Here is a 22,011-nt window from a genome sequence, read left to right as displayed (position 1 = left end):
ATTACTATGAGTAGTTAGATTTATTTTTAAGTTTTAAATTATTTTTAAAAAATTATTAGACTTATTGATAAATATAACACATAAGGCCTTTCTTGATTTGAAGTTTATTTTAGTGAGAAAATTCATAAAAATATAATTATGTGTAAAGGAGAAATAATAAACTCATTTATAAAATAATAGTGTTTGGAAGCTGTTTTTAAAAATAGTATTAAAAAATAAAATGCAAAAATTTTGTTTGGGTGAGTTGTTTTAAAAGATAATGTTTCTATTTTGATTTTGTAAAAAAAAAATTATAAATTCAAGTTATATTTATATTAATTTAATTTAATTCAAGTCTTATAAAAAGTAAAAGAATTTTATAATTATAAATAAATTAAAAAAATATGAATAGTAATATTATAATAAAATCATAAATTATATATATATATATTTTTATAAAAAAAATACTATTTTAATTTGTTCCATAAACTATGGTTATTAATATTTTCATAAAAGCACAATTGATTTTTTTTTTGGTTAAAAATAAATAATAATAATTGTATTGATCAACATGTAAATCAATTTGTTCCATAAACTATGGTTATTAATATTTTCATAAAAGCACAATTGATTTTTTTTTTGTTAAAAATAAATAATAATAATTGTATTGATCAACATGTAAATCAACTATATTTTTCATTACATACACATATTTAGTATTAAGTTATGGATCGATGGTGTTTGTTTTTTTACTTAATTTTAAATAGAACCTTAATGCTTAATGGTATTAAATATTAGGTTGTTTGTTTTTGTAGTATTTTATTTGTATTAAGTATTAAAAAGTAAAAAAAATTAATATATTATTTTTTTTATTTAGAAAAAGCTACATATTTTGGCTTTTTTCTATTTAGTAAAAAGTTTATAATAAATCATGAAAAAGTAGAAAAACAAACAACCTAAATTCTAAAACTAAATTATTTTCAGTAAAAAGCTAAAAAAACAAACACCACCCTATTCTTGATTATTTTTTATTTAGTTTACAAAATATAGTTATAGGTGGAATAGAAACAATAAAATCATTTTGAACCGATTTAAATCCACGAATTTCTAATAGTAATTATGTTATTTTTTTTATTTCTAGATTACCTTTTGAAATTAATAGAATTATTAATAAATCTAAGGGTTGAGTTTTTCTCGATATAGAGTGTACGTAAGTAAATATACACCTTGTATACATCCTATCTACAACTTTTCTTTTGAAAAACAAAAAATTATGAAGCTTAGGGAAATGCATACCATAGTCGAAAAGAGAAGAAAAGCAAAAGTGAGAGAAGGGAAAGTAACTGCCCCAACGTTGACTGTCCACAACAAAGAAGAGAAGGTGAGGAAACTGCAGTAGCAATTCCAGGAAGTCTCGCCCTCTGTTCCTAATCCAGTGCAGATTAAAGTTGGTTGGAAGATGGGAGGAAGTTCCGATGTTAGAAGGTAGAGGAATTAATCTTCTGAATCTCTAGTCATTTTGACACTGACGACCCAAAATTTCTGGATGTCTCGTAATTTTGGACAAACGTGAGTCAGACGCTTTGCCCCAATGAAAGCTTCCTGCACTTTCTACATGGAAATTGTATAATGGGAGAGGATTTTTCCCCGTTCAACGTCCCTACACGCTTTTTCTTTTTGACCAAGACTTTGTTTTTCAACTTACTGGTATACTTTTAAGCAGCGTGGCATCCAGGTACCTGCTTAAATTTAATTATATAATATCTATTAAATTGGTCCTATTAAAAATAAAAATAATTTTATAATTGTAAATAAATAGTTTTTCCTTCATAAAATATAATTAATTTTTTTTCTTAAAAATATAAAATAATATTTTATTTAAAATGAATTTATTTTCTAAAATGTATATGTGTCAAGTTTGTCATTACATTTATATATTTAATTCTTATTTATTTTGCATTGGTTTTGATTTGGTTTACAATAAATTAGGTTAGTTTTTTGAATTCCAATTTATTCTTAAAAATTTAAAGATTAAAGAATTTAAATATTAATTATATCTTACTTAATTTATAATTTATTTATTTAACTAAAAAATTTAGAAAATACAATTGTATGTATAAGAAAAACAATAAATTCATGATATTATACCACTTTTGGTCTATTATTTTTATTGATAATTAGATTTATTTTTAAAAATTATTAGACTTATTAATGAATATAACACATAAAACTTCTCTTGATTTGAAGTTTATTTTAATGAGAAAATTTATAAAAATATAATTATGTGTAAAAAAGACATAATAAAGTCATTTTATACCTATTTAAATCCACGAATTTTTACTTGTAATTAGTTTCGTTCACTATTTACAATAAAAAAATCTGAAAAAATATGATTATATATGAAGAGAAAAACAGTAAATTCATTTAAAATGTATTTTAGTTTATAACTTTATAATGTTAATCGGATCAATTTGGACCTTTTTGATTTTGTAATGTTAATTTTTATGTATTAGGTGTGGTTTGATTTAAACCTATTTGGCTAATGAAAAAATTTAAAAAAATTAAATGGAAATTTAGAACAGCACTTGTAATTGATAGAAAATATCATATTTTTGAAAATTTTCAATATAGAGTTGTAAAGAAGGCATTCATCTCAATTTTATTTTGTTTTTAAAAATTATTTTCAGAAAACAATAACTAAATTGTGCCCTAAAATTTTAAAACTGGGTTTTTATTTTCAAAAGCAAAAATTGTTTTTAGAATTTTTTTAAAAAATAAAAAATTAGAAAGCGTGGGATGAAAGGTCCGTCGTCATCGTGCCAAATGAAAAAACATACCAGAGTCCGGAAAGAAAAGGGCCAAAAAAGGTGGGAAAAGGGAAAGCAGCAGCCCAAAGTTGACTGTCCAAGAGGCAAAAGAGGTGAGGAAACCGAAGTAGCAATTCCAGGAAGTCTCGCCCCCTGTTTTTAATACTGTGCATTCAATAAAAAAATAAAAAAATAAAAAAAGAAAAAAAGAAAGAAAGAAGATTAGAGGAATCTCCCATGTTAAAAGGTAGAGAGAAATAAATCTTCAGACTCTCTTGTAATTTTGACACTAACAACCCAAAAATTTCTTAGTGTCTTGCAATTTTGGACGAACAACGTCCCCGAGTATGGCTCCAACGACAAGATCAAGTGACTTTTCTCTTGGATGGAGTTGGGACGTCTTTTTGAGCTTTAGAGGTGAAGACACTCGCTTCACTTTTACCGATCATCTTCATTCCGCTTTGTGTCGGAAGGGTATCCGCACCTTCAGAGACGATGAAGGACTTGATAGAGGAGAAGAGATCGGGTCATCACTCTTGAAGGCTATTGAAGAATCGAGGATGTATATTGTGGTTTTTTCGAAAACCTATGCTCACTCAAAATGGTGCTTGGATGAGCTGGCCAAGATCATGGAGTGCAAGACACAAAAGGGACTGATGGTTGTGCCAGTTTTCTACCATGTGGATCCATCTGATGTGCGAAATCAGACGCGGAGTTTTGGAGAAGCATTTGATAAATACCAGAAGGTCCCGGAGGATAAGGTGATGGGATGGAAGGCGGCGTTAAGGGAAGCAGCCAATTTGTCTGGATACCATGTGCAGGATGGGTATGTATGAATCTTTGCTTTCAGCTGCTTTCATTCATTTACAACTATATGAATTGAATTCTCCATGCTCGTCTATATATTAGAATTTCATTTAGTATTCATGCACTGGAATAATCCTTTCTTCAAGGAAACAATGCGATATTCAAATGGAAACTTTCAAGAAAAATGAACACCTAAAATGGAAAATAATTAATATAGTAGAAATTATTAATTTTTAAAATTTAACTACTTTGAAGCTCCTCATCATTGATCGAAAAAAAGTTGGCAAAATCAAACATATGATCAAGGAAATTTTGTTGGATATAAATTTTTTCTAAGCATTCTAGTTATTCATGAGTTTTTTCCATGATAGTAATAGTCATTGGGATTTGGCGCATGGATACATGTGTGTGTTGAAACAAAACTGATATTTGCTACTAGTAATCAACTTCAATGATTTGGAGTCACTAAACATGGAGCACAGACAAACTCATCCGGTCTTTTACATTTAATAATGGGTGCACAACATAATGAAAATAAATGTAAAGGTATAAGTTAATTAATTTTTATTTATCATGCACTTCAAGGAATCCTATATTTATGCTTGCTATAGTTTGGTTGTGAAGACAACTAAACATCATCATCAGTTCTATGCTTTGTTTATTACAGTTTCTAACTCATTATAGGTTGTTATATTGCTTTATGATTGGCAGGTATGAATCACAGGCTATTCAGAGAATTGTTCGAGACATTTTAAGAAGGAATCCTAAACACTTACATGTTGGTGATAAGCTGATTGGAATGGAACGCCGTCTAAAGGAAATGGCCTCGCTAATATGTATTGACTCAAATGATGTCCGCATGATTGGGATATATGGAATTGATGGAATAGGCAAGACAACTCTAGCCAAAGTTGTGTATAACAAAATTGTTCATCAATTCGATGGTGCTAGCTTTCTTTTGAATATTGGTAGTCAAAAGACGGACACGGATTTGCTTCAGTTACAAAAGCAACTTCTTAGAGATATTCTATGGGAAGATATTCGGACCATAAGCGGCATTTCTGAAGGGAGTTATGAAATAAGGCGTAGGTTTATGTATAAAAAGGTTCTTGTTGTTTTTGATGATGTTAATGATTCTGATCAATTGGAATCCTTAGTTCAAAATTGGAGTAAATTTGGTCTAGGTAGTAGAATTATTGTAACATCTAGAGACAAACATTTGTTGGTTGAGTTGGGAGTGGATGCATCATATGAGGCTAAGGAATTAAATTGTAAGGAAGCTATTCAACTCTTTTCTTTGCATGCGTTTCACATGAACAGTCCTCAAAAAGGTTTTATAGGCCTATCGAGATGCATAGTAGATTATTGTAAGGGACTTCCAATAGCTCTTGAAGTTCTAGGTTCTCTCTTGTTTGGTAAGAAAAAATTTGAATGGAAAAGTGTACTACAAAGGCTGGAGAAACGACCTAACATGCAAATCCAAAATGTTCTTATGAGAGGTTTTCAAACACTGGATATGTTAGAAAGAAAGATATTTCTAGATGTTGCATGCTTCTTCAAAGGAGAGGATTTGGATTTTGTTCAACGAATACTTGATGCTTGCCATTTCTATCCAAAATGGGGAATGCAAGTGCTTGATGACAAATCTCTCATTAGTATTTTTGACAAGAAGTTATTGATGCATGATTTGATGCAAAAAGCCGGTTGGGAAATTGTTCGGGAGCAATATCATAATGAACCTGGCCAATGGAGCAGATTGTGGGATCCTGAAGATGTTTATCATGTATTGACAACAAATACGGTAAGAGCTTAAGTACCTGATCTTATTTGGATTTTAAGGCATTAATTTGCAGTTAAAAAGTTGGTTTATCTATATGATTTTAGTTAGATTTGATGAGTTTTTGCTTTACTTATCCCTTCTTCATGGTTTTTAGGGGACAAAGCGAATTGAAGGCATATTCCTAAACATGTCCGTATCAAATGAAATACATCTTACCTCTTATGCTTTCAGAAAGATGACAAGACTTAGATTGCTCCGAGTCTATCAAAATGCAGAAAATAATTCTATAGTTTCTAACACCGTCCATCTTCCTCGAGATTTTGAATTTCCTTCTCATGAGTTGATATATCTCCATTGGGATGGATGGACTTTGGAGTCATTGCCATCAAATTTTGATGGTGAGAAATTGGTTGAACTCAGTTTGAAGCATAGCAGCTTAAAACACCTCTGGAAAAAGCGTAAGGTATGATTACTGCTCCTTTACCAACAAAGTTTAAAGTTCATCAAAGCAAATGTGTGGGAATTTTAATCTTGATTTACTTTATGTTACAGTGTCTTCCAGAGTTAAGAGTCATCAATCTCGGTAACTCCCAACAGCTTGTGGAATGTCCAAACTTGTCTTTTGCACCACATGTGGAGCGGCTAATTCTTGATGGTTGTACGAGTTTGCCTGAGGTGCACCCATCAGTTACAAAGCTGAAGAGACTTAGGATCTTGAATATGAAAAACTGCAAAATGCTTCACTATTTTCCAACCATCACTGGATTGGAATCACTTGAAGTTCTCAACTTCTCCGGCTGCTCTAAACTTGACAAGTTTCCAGAGATCCAAGGGTATATGGAATATTTGTTGGAGCTTAATTTGGAAGGGACTGCTATTGTAGAACTTCCCCCTTCAGTGGTGTTTCTCCCAAGACTTGTTTTATTGGATATGCAAAACTGCAAAAACCTTAGGATTCTTCCAAGCAACATTTATTCTTTGAAATCCCTGGGAACTCTGGTGCTCTCTGGCTGTTCAGGTCTAGAGAGGTTTCCGGAAATCATGGAGGTTATGGAATGTTTACAAAAGCTTCTTTTAGATGGAACATCTATAAAAGAGCTGCCCCCCTCAATTGTTTATCTAAAAGGCCTTCAGTCATTGAGTCTGAGAAAATGCAAAAACCTCACAAGTCTTCCGAATAGCATTTGCAGTTTGAGATCCCTTGAAACCCTCATTGTCTCTGGCTGTTCAAAACTCAGCAAATTGCCAGAGGACCTGGGGAGGTTGCAATTCTTGATGAAACTTCAAGCTGATGGAACTGCTATAACACAACCACCTCTCTCACTTTTTCATTTGAGAAACCTTAAAGAGTTATCTTTTAGGGGTTGTAAAGGATCAACATCTAACTCCTGGATTTCATCCCTTCTATTCAGGTTACTGCATAGAGAAAATTCAGATGGGACTGGTTTGCAGTTGCCTTATTTGTCAGGTTTATACTCCTTAAAATATTTAGATCTTAGTGGCTGCAATCTAACAGATAGATCTATCAATGACAATATTGGCCACTTACGCTTCTTGGAAGAATTAAACCTTAGCAGAAACAATTTGGTTACCATACCTGAGGAGGTGAATAAACTTTCTCATCTAAGGGTCCTTTCTGTGAATCAGTGCAAAAGGCTTCAAGAAATTTCCAAGCTCCCACCAAATATAAAATTATTAGATGCTGGGGATTGCAAATCCCTTGAGTCTTTATCAGTTCTATCTCCACAGTTGCCACAGTACCTATCGTCTTCCTCTTGCCTTCGTCCTGTAACTTTCAAACTGCCGAATTGCTTCGCACTAGCTTGGGATAATGTGACAACTATACTGGAGAAACTTCATCAGGTTTAACTCTCTCATGTGTGAATTTGGTATTATATCTTAAAACATTATAATTATTTATTTATTTATTTGTCTGTTGATGCAGAACTTTCTTCCAGAAATTGAATACAGTATTGTTCTTCCTGGAAGTACAATTCCAGAGTGGTTCCAGCATCCAAGTATCGGATCCTCAGTAACAATAGATCTGCCTTCAAATTGGCATAACAAGGACTTCCTGGGTTTTGCTCTATGCTCTGTGTTCTCACTTGAGGAGGATGAAATAATTCAAGGCCCTGGTCTGATTTGTTGTAATTTTGAATTTAAAGAAGGGCCTTATTTGAGTAGCTCCATCTCTTGGACACACAGCGGAGACAGAGTGGTTGAGACTGATCACATATGGCTGGTGTATCAACCTGGTGCTAAACTTATGATACCCAAGTCCAGTACCCTCAATAAATTCAGGAAGATTACAGCTTATTTTAGTCTCTCTGGGGCATCCCATGTGGTGAAAAACTGTGGAATCCATCTTATATACGCCCGAGATAAGAAAGTGAACCAACAAACAAGGTATACTAGTGCCAAGAGAAGCAGTGATGGAAGTGGTTATTACTGTCTTGAAGAAACACAACCTAAGAGGCTAAGAGGAGGAGAGATCTGTGAGGAAGGATCCCATGCTTAAACTCATCCAAAAATGCTTAAACTCCAAGAATGGCTTATGTCAGCTTATTGGTGAGTCACTTGTCACTTGCCTTTCATTTCTGTATGGCAAAGTCATTTCATTCTCTGAATGTACATGTCTAGTTTATATGCAATTTACATTTTCACTTGTTTATCTTTTATTATTATTCCTTACAAAATTTATTATCTTGCACATATTTGAAGTGCTTAAAAGTTATTCTAATTTAAAAAATTTAAATTTTAAAGTTGCTTTTAATTTCTTGTTGCATGTTAAGTTTTGCAGTTGTCTCTATATTCTCTAAACTTCATTTAATAATATCATTAGATCTCAACACACAAATTAAATGGGCTTTTGTTAAAACTTTGTACTCATTAATTAATGACTTAAGTTAACTTTAAATTAAATTATTATTAAATTGTTGACTTCAAACTTATTATTTATTTTTTACTTTAAGTATTAAGGTTTTTTTTTTTTTGGTAAAATTAACTTAAATTTTTTTCAAAATATCAAATTGATATATTTATCTTCATTAATTCTAACTAATATTTATATTTTCACTAATTCTAAGTAATAAATTTATTTGTTAAACATTCATATTTTTCAAAGTATCATAGATGCATAAGTTAACTACAAAGATATTTACTATAAAAGATGAGTTGTGAATGTAGGATCATAGTCGTTAAATATCCCTTTGCTAAACATGAATAAATGAGACAAAAAGGTTTTGAGATTAAAAATAAGTTAACAATTTTAACTTAATATTTAAAGTTAATTTTTATTTAAAGTTGTAATATTAAATTATTTTACCAAACATGCTTAAATTACTTAATGACTCAAGTCATTAAATTATATTAAATTATTAAATTGATTTATCAAACACGAGTAAAAGTTAAGCTACATAACACCTTCTCAATCTCTAATTTAGAATCATTGTTGGGTTAATAAGTTACGGTACTTTGCACCTTCTCAATCACAAGCCATTTTGATTCTAACCATGACCCATTCAGATTCTGATTCGCATTTGAAAGTTTCAGAACTGAGATAATGGAGGTTTGCCTTTTCATTATATGACAGTTGGTAGTAAGGCTTACCAACTGATCGCATTGCTGCTCTTATACATCAATTCTTGTCATATCTTTCTTTCTATTCTTGAGGGTTGAGACAGGTAATATTAATTTCTTGGGTTTTTTCTTGGAGTTTTGACAGTGAATTATGTTCTTATGTCACTGATCTGAGATAATTTTAAACAACCTTTCTGTTTCATCTTTGCATTTTTAGGGCTTTCATCTGGACTGCACTAAAAATCAAATGTTTTGTATGAAAAAAAAAAAAAAAATTATTAAATCACCAAAATCTACAACCAAGGACCTCTTTTCTCAAAGAAAAATCACTCTATTTTGATACGTAGATACTGAGAAATTAAATTTTAGTGGAATAGCCAGTTCCGTTGGAAACATATGCAATGTAATCTTCTTCTTTCCTGCAGTTGAGGAGTTCCCTGCCGTGGAGAGGAAAACCGTTTTGATCCACTGATTTGTTAGGATACCACAGTTATCCCCTGTTTTCAGCATGTTATACTGGAGGTGGCCATCTTAATTTTGTTGGTCTTTTTTATGGTTTTGGCTCGGAAACCTCTAGAACAAGTTCAGAATGCATGAAGACATATGGTACATGGAAACCTCTCTAATTTGGTCAACTACCAGCTAAAGGTTGGCCACAATGCCCCTCCCAAGAAAATGATGCCTTAAAAAGTAAGGCTTGAACTTGTATGTGGCTGGGATTTGGTGTCGGCCTGAGAAATATATGCAAGATCGAGTTGGCTCGGGATTTGATATTGGCTCAAGGAGTAAGCTAGAGATTGTGTGTTCTTGGGATTTGGTGTTAGCCTAGGAAGTTTGTCCAATGTTGTTGGCTTGAGATTTTGTGTTACTAAAAAACCACAGAAAAAGGATTAATTTGATCCCATTAACAACCTTGGTAGGACATTATTGCAGGAAGGAACATCTTATAATAGAAGTATAATATCTCCAAATATGGGTTTACAAGGAGGCTTTGAGAGTGAAATACAAAAATACTTTTCACTTGTTTATTTGCAGAACATGCAATTGAATGTGGACAAACCTCAAAAACTGATGCCAATGCCATACTTTGATAGCATTAGCATGAAGATGGATTCTCATACCTCAAACCCCTCTTTTTGTTACCCAAGCAGATGACCACAAAAATTACTTTTTTTCAGGACCCTATGATCTTGATGGCTATAGCTAATACCATTTCAAACCATGGCTGTGCTAGGTAGTCTCAGCATGGTTGTTATTCAGGAAACCTTTGATACAATTTGAGGCCATCCATAGATTATGATCATTTAGTACTTTAGTTTGTGCCTATACTAAAAGGCAAAATGAATGAATCAGTTCCCAACATGCTCTGTTTAGTATTTTGTGCCTGTTAATGCAATTTTCATTTGACCTTTAGTGGTAGTTCTTTTTGAGTTATTATTAGAATTTGAATCAGTGGTAGCAATTTCCTTTTTAGTCATTCTGCATTTGTCTGAAGTCCCCACTATCAATTACCAACTTGAAGACATATTAAGGCAGATGGATTGGTTGTGCTTTACACATGTTCTTCTTGCTTAATCCATTGAAGACTTCTTGTATATTCCTTGCAATTTACAGAAGACTTCCCAAGTATCCTCCAAACTATAAAATATTTATCATGAAGCCACAACTTTACCTTTAGAATTATTTAACTCTTTTACCATCTTCCTGACGTTGCCAAGTTCGCAACCATTGTTTTCTTATACATGCCTTCGTTAATTTGATATTTGTATTTTGGCACTTTAAAAGTGCACACAAACTCTAGAAGATGAGAATGAATTATAGCATAAATCGTTTTACAGTAGTTCCTATTAGCTTTTCGATGACTACTTTATGCAATTTCAAATGTTAAAACAACTCTTAACAGAAAATTTTCGAATTATCCATCTGGGATATGATTAGATTTATGACCTTCACCAGGAAGGTTATTCATGAAAATATGTCATCTTTCCCCCTTTAGCCAATACTCTAGGCACCTAAATTTTGGGTCCAAACTCATGTGTATTGATTGAAGCATAAGATTAGCTAAAAGTAAACACAAGACCAGCTATGATACATAGTACTAATACATAAATGTTTTTTTGTTACTTTCTTATACATGGTACTAATACATAATTTTTTTTTTTGTTACTTTCTCCATTATAAAACAACTTCTCTAAGCTATATCTTTAGAGAATGATTCATGTTTTAAATTGTGCCTTTGCATTTGAAATGTTTATCTTATCTTAATTGGATTTCTTCCTTCTTAATTTGATATAATATATCTGAAGCTAGAGAATTTATGACCCATTGTTTGTGATTTCTGAAACCTTATTTTCAGATTTTTAGATGATTTTCAATTATTTCATTACATGTTATGAGGCACTTCAAATTGGAATCATAATTTAGTCCGGAAATCCTTTGATATATTGGATGGTGTTAAGGAGATTTTTCTCAAACAAGGTTTATTAAACAAACCTAAGAATCACAAAAACACAACAAAAAATACAGCACACTTAAAACACAGATATTATATGGTTCAGTGAAAACCACCTATATCCATATGAAATGAATCTACAAAGGTTTGATAATTGATCACTGAGATATGACCTTCATTTTTTCTTTCAGGACTCTCTTTCATACTTTCCTATCAGAAAAGCATAGGAGCACTTCCCAGTTATATTTACACAAGCATTTCTCTTGTGTTTAGAATCTTTCTCATAATGATCTATCTATCAAGGTGATCTAGATTCTCTTTACAATAAGTAAAATAGTACTCATTTATCTTGAATAAAAGTTATTAGAAGTGAACAACTAATCATTATAAACATTAACTGAATAAACAACCTGATCTATATTGGTAGCAAAACCAGTGCATGTGCCCAAAGTACTGAAGAGACCACACAAAGAGACTAGTCCACATAGTGTGCATTACCTTACGTCACCCAAAGTTTTCAAAATGGAACATGTCACTTTGTACACACCTTTGAGCTCTTACCTTCCTCTATGCTAATGTACACAAATGAATAAAGTGTCTTTTGAATGTGATTTCACTCGTTCATATTGTTTAAGTGAGCTATTTCAAACTCACTCCTCAACAATCCTCCACATTGGTTGTAGAATTCAAAAAACTTGCAACACTAGCCTTTTCCTATTTCCTAAGTCAGCAACCTTTTACATAAACTAAGTCCAAGCAATACTTGAACTAATTAAACATTGTGGCCTTTGTGATTATATCTATTGGATTCCCAAGAGTTAAGATTTTCTTTATGTGTAATACTCTCCCAATGTTTATGTCTAAGATAAAATGAAGTCTTACCTTAATGTGATTTATCATCTCATGTTATATTTGATTTTTGGACTAATATTGCTTCATGCTTAGCTTACTAACCAACCCTTGTATATGTCCACATAATTGCTTGATAGATTTAGCTATTGCCATATATTCCACCTCTATGATTGAAAGAGAACCTATGCACTATAATGAGGCTGTCTAGCAAACTATGAATCTCCCTAGATAAAAAAATATAATTTGTCAGTAATCTCCTACCATCCAAGTCTCTTGCATAATTAGAATCCACATAGCCATTAACCTATTGACTTGTATTCTACCCTCCTTAATACATCAATCCAACATCCTTAATACATTTAAGATGCCCTAGTTGCTATTTCACAACATTGCAATCCATTTTCTAGATTTTTCATACCTACTGATCACACTCATAGCATTACATAAATTAGGTTTATCACATCAAGGAGTACATGATACTTCCAACTACATGAGCATAGGGTACCCTTACCATATAATCCTTGTCCCCAATTTCTGGTGACTAAGCTTGGAAAAACTTAAAATACAACGCAATTGTTGTTCCCATTGGCTTTGCCCGTGACATCACAAATCTATCAAGAACCTTTATGATTTACCTTTGTTGACATAGGACAACATCCCTACTCTATTTCTTGTAATTTCAATCCCTAGAATCCTCTTGGCTAGTCCAAGATCCTTCATCTTTAACTCACTTTGAAAAAAATGACTTTAGTCTATTAGATGCTATGACATGTCATCATAGATTAGCAAATAAGTGGCAATATAAGGCATTCTTATAGTACACAAAAACAGTGGAAAATAAGTGGCATTATTAGGTAAGAGGTTCTTATGGTACAAAAATCTATCACATCCACTTTTTTTGAAACTATATTTCAATTGGAAAAAAACTATCACATCCACTTTTTTTGAAACTATATTTCAATTGGAATATATCAAACCTATTGTACCAATGCCTCAGAAACTGCTTTAAGCCATACGATGATAAGCATGCATACATGGTTCTCCTTCCCTGTTCTATAGAGCCCTCTATATGGTTGTTGCATTTAGATTTTATATACACCCATACTCTTCTTTGATAATCATCAATCAATGTAAGGAATATCTAATCACTCAAAGAATCAATCCTTGTTGGCCCTAAAGATTTAAATGAACATAATCAAGAATTTCCTTTGTCCTCTGATTTGCTATATTGAATTTAATTCTACAAATCTCACCATACATGCAATCTTCCCAAAATTCCAACTTACTCATATTATCTTCCCAAAGAAGATTTTGTTTACTTAATTTTGACCACTCCTTTCACTGATATATAAGTCTATGTGTCAAAAACTTTACTTTGTCTAGCATATATATTCCTTGAAGTTGTAGTACCCTCATAATTCAAAACATCCACCTGTAGCATATACAAATTATTCTTTTGAACTCTTACATTGTTCAAATTGATGAATGATAGTTTTTCATTCATACTTTCATTGTTCATGTACAGAGTATATATAGAGGGTAATCACCATTCTAAGAATGGGAAAAATGATACAAGGAAAGAATGATATAAGAAAATAACAACTAATATCCTAATATCTCAACTTTCCTAATATCTCAATATTGCTAATATCTCAATATTCCTAGTATCTCAATATTCCTAATATATCAATATTCATAATATCTCAACTTTCCTAATATCTAAATATTCCTAATATCTCAACACTAAATGATATAAGGAAATAATGATATAAGGAAAGCATTCCTAATATCTCAACACTCCCCCTCAAGTTGGTGCATAGATGTCACACATGCCCAACTTGTCTAAAAATTTTGAGAACACTTGACTTGAGACAGCTTTGGTAAGGATATCGGCTAACCAATCTTGCTTTCCACCTTGGATCAACTAAGGCTTCCTGCACACTGTTAGGAATAATTGCAGTAGATAATTGATTTACAAATGACTTATTTGATTCAAACAAACGATGGTTAGACACATAGTTGCTCATGGGATATTTGACTTTGGTAGACAAATCAGGTTCATATGTGGGTTTAGGAATACCTCTATTATGATGATGTGGTAACCGTTTCATGAATGGATCGGGTGGATCGGGTTCCAAATTAAGAACACCCTCAACAGACGACGATTGGTTTGGTATTTCAGTGAAGACATCTTCGGACCCAAATTGTTGACCTCTCATATCCAACTCACCCACTTCCTGGTTCACTAGTTCAGATTGTCCAGATTCATCTTCCTCAGAGATATGATAATCATAATCAAGAGTCTGAATTTCCTTATGGTACTCCCCCTGAAGTTCAGACTCAGATGAAAAATACATCGAATCTTCATGAAACACCACATCCATTGTAATATACATTTGTCGAGTTGGAGGATGGTAACATCGATATCCCTTTTTGTGCAATGCATATCCAACAAACACACATTGCAATGCATGGGAAGTTAACTTAGTGCGTTAGTGCTTGTGTAGATGCACAAATGCCACGCAACCAAAAACACAATGAGGTAGATTTGGGACGGTTGGGGCAACTACGGCATTAGTAAGAGCTTGGAGAGGTGTTTGAAAGTTAATTGAGCTAGAAGGTACCCGATTGATCAAGTATACGGCAGATGTGATTGCTTCTCCCCAATAAGATATCGGTGTTTTTGCTGCTATCAAGGAAGCACGAACAACCTCTAACAAGTGCCGATTTTTTCGTTCAGCGACTCCATTTTGCTAGGGTGTATTGGAACAAGTAGTTTGATGAATGATGCCATGTCCTTCCAAATACTTTTGAAGATCAGAACTTTGATATTCTCCACCATTATCACTACGCAGAACCCGAACCTTTGCATTGTACTGAGTTTCAATCATTTTATGAAATTTTTGAAACAACAAGTTCACTTCATCTTTGGTCTTCATCAAGCATAACCATGTCATTCTGGTACAATCATCAATAAAAGTAACAAACCAACGCGAACCACTCAAAGTTGGGACTTTGGATGGGCCCCAAACATCAGAATGTATAACCATAAAAGGAGACGGACTTTTATTCAAAATTAATGGAAAGGAAGCACGATGGCTTTTAGCCAATTCACAAATATCACAACGGAAACCAGAAATATCACTCTTTGCAAACAAACTAGGAAATAATTTTTTTAAATAACCAAAGGAAGCATGTCCCAAACGTCGATGCCACAACCAAATTTCAGACTTTTTCTTCTCCCCCTCAGATCCATCTGTCATCAAGGCTTGTCGCAACTTATTTGAATCCTTTGACTGCAAGTCCAAATAATAGAGTTTTCCACGCTTAATACCAAAACCAATCGTCTGTCTTGTTTGGATGTCCTTAAAAACACAAAATTCAGGCCAAAAAATGACAATACAAGATAAGGCTGCAGTGATTTGAGAAACTGACAAAAGATTGTAATTTAAGGATGGAACAACTAAAATAGAATCCAAATTCAAAGTATCAGTAAGAGTTAAGGATCCTTCCCCAATGACTGGGGTTGTGTTGCCATTGGCTGTGGAAACAAATTTTTGTGAGGAAGGTCTAACAGGTGAGACCTGTCTAGAATCAAAAGTCATATGATCTGTAGCACCAGAATCAATTATCCATGCATTATTAATAACAGGTGTAGAAATATTTAAAAACTTACCACCATAATCTGTAGCGGCTATCAATGCAGAGGCTTTCTCATCAACATTAGCCTCTGTTTTTATTTCGGCAATAGCTGTGGTTGAGGTTTTCTTGGAATCCTTCTTCCGTTGATCATGATTGTGATCCCACTAATCTGGATATCCCACAATTTCAAAGCAACGACTCTTGGTATGACCAGTCTTATTGCAATGAGTGCATTTGAAGGTTGACTTATCAATATTAGGGTCTGTCTTAGGATGGTTGGTCTTGGATTGGTCCTGCCAATTTTGGGTTAATTGTTGTCGGACTACCATAGCTGAGGTGTCAGGGTTGTCAGATTCTGCTTTCATACTAGCATGACGTACTGCCTCTCGTCGAATCAGTGCATAGCATTCTTCCAAATCGGGAAGAGAATCTTTGCGTAGAATCTCTCCTCGAACTTGCTCAAAGTCACCACCCAATCCAGCAAGAAAGATGTGCACCCGTTGTCGTTCAATGGATTTCCGGTATGCTGCAATGTCTTCAGGGTCTTTCATGATTACCTTATCTCGATGATCCAATTCGCAAAAAAGTTCAGTTAACTCTCCATAATATTCAGAAAGAGACCTGCCGTTTTGTTTGGCAGTGAAGGCTTTTTGATTCAAAGTGAAAACTTGTAATTCATCACTTCCATCATAGAAGGCCTTTGATAATGCACTCCAAATTTCTTGAGCGGTGGGTAAGCGTAAGTAACGCTTCATAATTTCTGGACTCATGGACATTAACAACCATCTCTTCACCTTTTGATTCTCTGCATACCATTTTTCATATCCATCTTCTGTCTCTTTTGGTAGATTTGTCTTACCTCGGATGTAGGAAAGTTTTTCTCGTTCGGCAATATGCATCTCCACGAGTTGTGACCAAACGTCATAGTTTGATTCAGTCAAAATAATTCCTGGATTGAAAATACCTTCAGATTGAAAAACAATAGTACTTTTTTCACTCATTTTTTTTTTTTTTCTCTCGCAAAGGAGGGGCAATTGTTGGTCTTACGACAAAATATCCAGGATTTCAGTTCCCTAGCTCTGATACCATGTTCAAATTGATGAATGATAGTTTTTCATTCATACTTTCATTGTTCATGTACAGAGTATATATAGAGGGTAATCACCATTCTAAGAATGGGAAAAATGATACAAGGAAAGAATGATATAAGGAAATAACAACTAATATCCTAATATCTCAACTTTCCTAATATCTCAATATTGCTAATATCTCAATATTCCTAGTATCTCAATATTCCTAATATATCAATATTCATAATATCTCAACTTTCCTAATATCTAAATATTCCTAATATCTCAACACTAAATGATATAAGGAAATAATGATATAAGGAAAGCATTCCTAATATCTCAACATACATCACTACTAGTGATCCTTTAATTACCTTCAAGTCCCCATCTTCTCCTTTACACTTTTTTCCAACGTTCTCAGTGAAATTAGATTACTCTTCAATTCAAGTATATGCCTCACACCTACAATATGCTTTCAACCCAATCTGCTATCTTGATTTTTGTAACTCCTACTCCAATCACATGACATGCCTTATTGTTTCCCAGCAACACTTAGTCCCATCAATCATTTAATAGAAGAAAATCAAGATTGATTTGGAAACATGTGAGAAGTGTAACCAAAATCAATAATTCATTTAATTATTTTCAATAGATTTTGAAATGGATAATACCTTAGTGCTTTCATACCCCTTTGATGTAGTGCCAATATCTTCAGGGTCCTTGAAGTTATCTTTTTGGTAATCTTTCTTTACATGGCATTCTTTATGATAGAGAAAACATTATGTACTTATATTTCAAACTTGACCTTGGTCTATATATATCCTAAAAAAGTTTCTTACAAGATCACCATCTCATTGTGTGGCCCTCACCCCTGAGTCATCTTCTTTATTCTTATAACATTTCTTCTTCAACTCGTTAGAATTTAGGGCATCCTATACTTCTTGCATAAATAAATACCCTCTTCCATAGATAATGGTGTCTACAGAGTGCTTATATAACCTAGACAATGAATTTGAGAGGATTATTGCTTGGTCTCTATCTTTAATCTGCACTTTACTATTTTCAAGATCTAATATGATCTTATTGAGGTTGTCAATTCAGTCTTCAACCTGTTATGCCATTTTCTACTTTTAGTATAGCCTATTTATCAAAGATTTTGCCACGAGCAGATGCTCCAATTTCAATCATATCAAAGCTATAGTTGACTCCTTTAAGACTTCACATAACATCTTATCACTAAGACTGGAAAAGACAGCACTGTGTGCTTTATCAGGGATCTTGGTCTTGTCCTCAAAGGATAAAGAACTTGGTAAGTTTACCCCTAGGAACTTCTTGAAGACCCTCTTAACTAGTGATGCTATCATCTCCATTCTCCATAGTGCCAAATCATTCTTCTGATTGAATATCAACCTTTGTTAAATCCATCTACAAGCTCTCATAACAGTTTGTTAAGGGGATTTTACCTTAACAAGATCAATTAAATAAGCCCAAGAACTTAAATACAACAAAAAATAAAGTACAATGACAACACCAAGATGCTTCGTGGTTTGATGAAGATCACCTATATCCACAAGAAAAGAATCCACAAATGCTTTACTAGTCAATGATATTGAACCTTTGTTTCTCTCTTTTGCACAAAATAGAAGGCTCTCTCTCACCCTTTCCTCATGGCCAAACAAAAGGGTACTTATTCAGTTAGATTCACTCAAGAATTTCTTTTCTTTTTTAGATTATTTCTTACAATGATCTATCTACCAAGATCATGTATATTCCCTTTAGGATGAATAAAGAAAACTCATTTATACCTAAGATATTCTTAAACATAAGTTTGTTACAAGTCAATAACTAATGATAACGACTTCTAATTGAAAAGACTGATGTTGAAAAATGGGCTTTCCCACAAGTGTAAATCAATGGAAGCAATATAAATAGAATAACAGAAAATAAATGAGCACACAAGATTTACGTGGTTCCCTCAAATAACTTGAGGTACGTCCACGACGACCGGTACGTCAGTTTCTTCCACTATCACCAAAAGAGTTTACAAAGTGGCCAAAAGGCATAAGCCTTACAAACACACCAAGGTGTAATCACAAGAGGAAAATACCTCACAAAAGTAAACCAAATCTCCAAGAACAAACCGCAAGAAACCCCAAATATCAAGTGAAGAAACGTTACCCACTTGAAGAACAAACTTGCCGATTGTGTAGCACCAAAAATAGAGAAGAACAGGGCTGATTTTTGTTTTGAACCAAAAAGGTATCCCAAAAGTCTTCTTGCCGACCAAGATGATGAACCAAAGGAAAAGACAAAAGACTTGTAGTTTTTTTTTCTTTCCTTGAAGACTTCAAACCAATCTTGAATATGCCAAGAGTCATGTGCTAACCAAGGTGTTGGCCAAAATAGCAAAACCATATTTAGTAAATTTAAGAGTCCCACAGAGGAGGGAAACCCAACAAAGACAACCTAATCCAGTTGGTAGCAAATTAACCATGTACATGTGCACGATGTGATGTAGAGTCCACACAAATGGATCAATAGCAAGTTGTGTGCATTCCCTTACATCACCTAGAATTTTGCACTAGTGGACTTGTGTCCCTTTGTGAACAGCTTTGAGTTCTTGCCTTGCACTATGTCTGTGTTCACAAATAGACCGATAGTATGCATAAATGGACGAAGTGTCTTTTGAACATGATTTATGTTGTCCTAATTGTTTGAGTATGCTAATTTACAGTCACATTTCAATAGAAGGTTTGAAGAATTTAGAGTCACTTATCATGGTATGCATTTGCTTGATCTTGTCTGTATGGCTTTCTCATTTCTTAGAAATTAAATCTTGTAGCTAGAAAGCACCAAACAACACTAAATGTAGTTGATATCTGATGCATGAATTGTGGGTGCTCGAAACAATATACCTTTCATGAATGATCAGTGTTTCTCTTTGTTCAGTTACTAAACTTGTGTGTAGGTTGGGTTTATTAGATGAACCAGAGGATGGAGATCTTTATTGGCGTTTACTAATGAAATCCAGCTTGGAACAAAAAGACATGGTCGAGATGCAATGGAGTCAAAGCACAGAAAGGGTGGCAAATTTTGTTGCCTGGTAAGCATTGCTTAGAAAATTCTCTTCACAGACTCCACCTTGGAAGCTTTCATGATGGAGATGCGAAAAGATTCAGAGTGCTGCGGATGGCAGATTTTGTACTTGCATTGTAGAGTGCTCTTATGGCATGCATGTGGGTTTATATTAAAGGTTTTGTACACTAAGATGGTTTATAAGCTTGTAGGTTTATGTCGGATGTTAAGTTATTCTAGTGTTTTGAAAACCGGACACCGGCCCGTCCGACAGCCAACCGGTGGCCTTTCCGGTCCGGTTCCCCGTTTTGAACCATTCATCTAATGAACCGGTCTCGAACTGCTTAAACTAGCAGTTGAACCGGGTGAGCTGAATGGTTCTTCGAGAACCGAACAGTTCAACAACACCTCCATTTTTAGTTTTTTTTAGCAAAATCGGCTAAGCTTTTTTCACAGCCCAACATTCAATGCCCGCTCTTTTACTTTGCAAAAAGGCCACTAGCGCTGCACTGAGCTTCATGGCCCAATAGCCACTAATGTCACAGTGAATGGGAAGGAATTATAAAAGCAGGGGAGCTTGAACCGACAGGTTCACAATAGGATTATTGCTCCACTTTGCTACTCTTTTTTTTGTGTCATAATTTAATAGGGAATAAATTACATAGGTTGTGTCAAAAAATAATATATATATATAAAATATGATTTTTTTTTTTCCATTTTCGATATATTTTTATATTTAAAATATTGTATATATTTTGTTTAATAAAATTTAAAATATTAATACATTTATATAAAAATGAATAAATAATATTATAAATATTTTTAATTTTTAATTATATATATTTTAAATATTTTAACATTATTTTTAATTTTAAGAAAATATAAATTATATATTTATGACGTTATGGATTTGACCTCGATTTGACCACCCATTTGATCTTGATTTGATTATTGGTCCGACCTCGATTCTACTATCAGTTTGATTAGTGAAACATTAATTAGTAACTTTTTCGGTTTAATGTTCAATCCGATTTTAAAAATATTGAGTTATTTTCATAAGGATATTTTTTTGTCATTGAAGAGCAAACTTTTATTCCAAGATTTTGATAGGAGATTGATTTGTTTTTCCTATTTTTATATATTTTTGAAAAGTTTTTTAGATAAAGTATGAATACTTAAAACAAAAAACAATACAATTACAAACATCTTCATAGTTTCATTTAGGATGAATAAATTTTATTTTTTAAATGTTTCCCTCGATAAAATAATTTAGTGGGACACAATTTAGTTTGTGATGGGATAGTTGATGTGCCCACTCCATGCTCAACAATTATCCCAAATAAGAAAAGTCATTAGGCTTGGCCCATACTTGGAATTTAACTCTTAGCTTAAACTCAGCCCTAAGCCTAGGTTTAATGCAGACGATGGTTTGATGACTTGAAACGTCAGTGTAAAATCTCATCCTATGCATATACTATTTTTATTTTTTAAGGTTAGATTTAGTTTCTAAAATCCGAGGAAAAGTGTTAGAAAAAGAAAACAGAAAAAAAATCTAAAAAAGAGAGAAAATGAATAAATAAAAATTAAAAAATAAGTTTAAAATCAATAAATTATTTTTGTATATTATTTTAATTTTTTTATTGTTTTTATAAAAGTAAAATGATTTTAAAATGTTCACATTTTTATAATTTTAATTATATTTTATTTTTTATTTCTTTCACAATAAAATTAAATGTGATTTTCTTCCAATTTTTTTTTTTAATAATCTTCTGAACAAAACATGACCTTGGAAATTTAATTACACCACTCCCAACTCACCTCTATGTATATATATAACTATGGTCTAAACACAAAATTATTTTTATTTTTGTTACTAAATAACTATTGGACATTTTTGTTATACAAGTAATCTCACTTAATGTCTCAAAAGAAGAAAAGAAATTCATTTGAAACTAAGAAAATAAACAT

At 32.8% G+C, this 22,011-nt stretch overlaps 1 protein-coding gene across 2 annotated transcripts; it reads left to right on the top strand.

Moving 5' to 3' along the window:
* The first annotated feature begins 3,031 nt into the window (after window positions 1-3,031).
* Window positions 3,032-20,273, top strand: LOC117907911 (disease resistance protein RPV1-like). 2 transcript variants are annotated; one of them, XM_034821594.1, is made up of 6 exons: window positions 3,032-3,612; window positions 4,305-5,394; window positions 5,528-5,836; window positions 5,926-7,236; window positions 7,319-7,941; window positions 19,951-20,273. In XM_034821594.1, the coding sequence occupies exons 1-5, from the start codon at window positions 3,134-3,136 to the stop codon at window positions 7,889-7,891; spliced, it is 3,762 nt and encodes a 1,253-aa protein (XP_034677485.1). In that variant the 5' UTR covers window positions 3,032-3,133; the 3' UTR covers window positions 7,892-7,941; window positions 19,951-20,273. The 2 variants fall into 2 exon arrangements, with proteins under 2 accessions (XP_034677485.1, XP_034677486.1); XM_034821595.1 differs by lacking the exon at window positions 19,951-20,273 and adding an exon at window positions 9,378-9,887.
* Window positions 20,274-22,011: the final 1,738 nt, after the last annotated feature.

The sequence above is a fragment of the Vitis riparia genome, chromosome 18 (genome assembly GCF_004353265.1).
Source record: "Vitis riparia cultivar Riparia Gloire de Montpellier isolate 1030 chromosome 18, EGFV_Vit.rip_1.0, whole genome shotgun sequence".
In the NCBI taxonomy this organism is placed as follows: Eukaryota; Viridiplantae; Streptophyta; class Magnoliopsida; order Vitales; family Vitaceae; genus Vitis; species Vitis riparia.
This window is presented reverse-complemented; position numbering and strand designations above follow the sequence as displayed.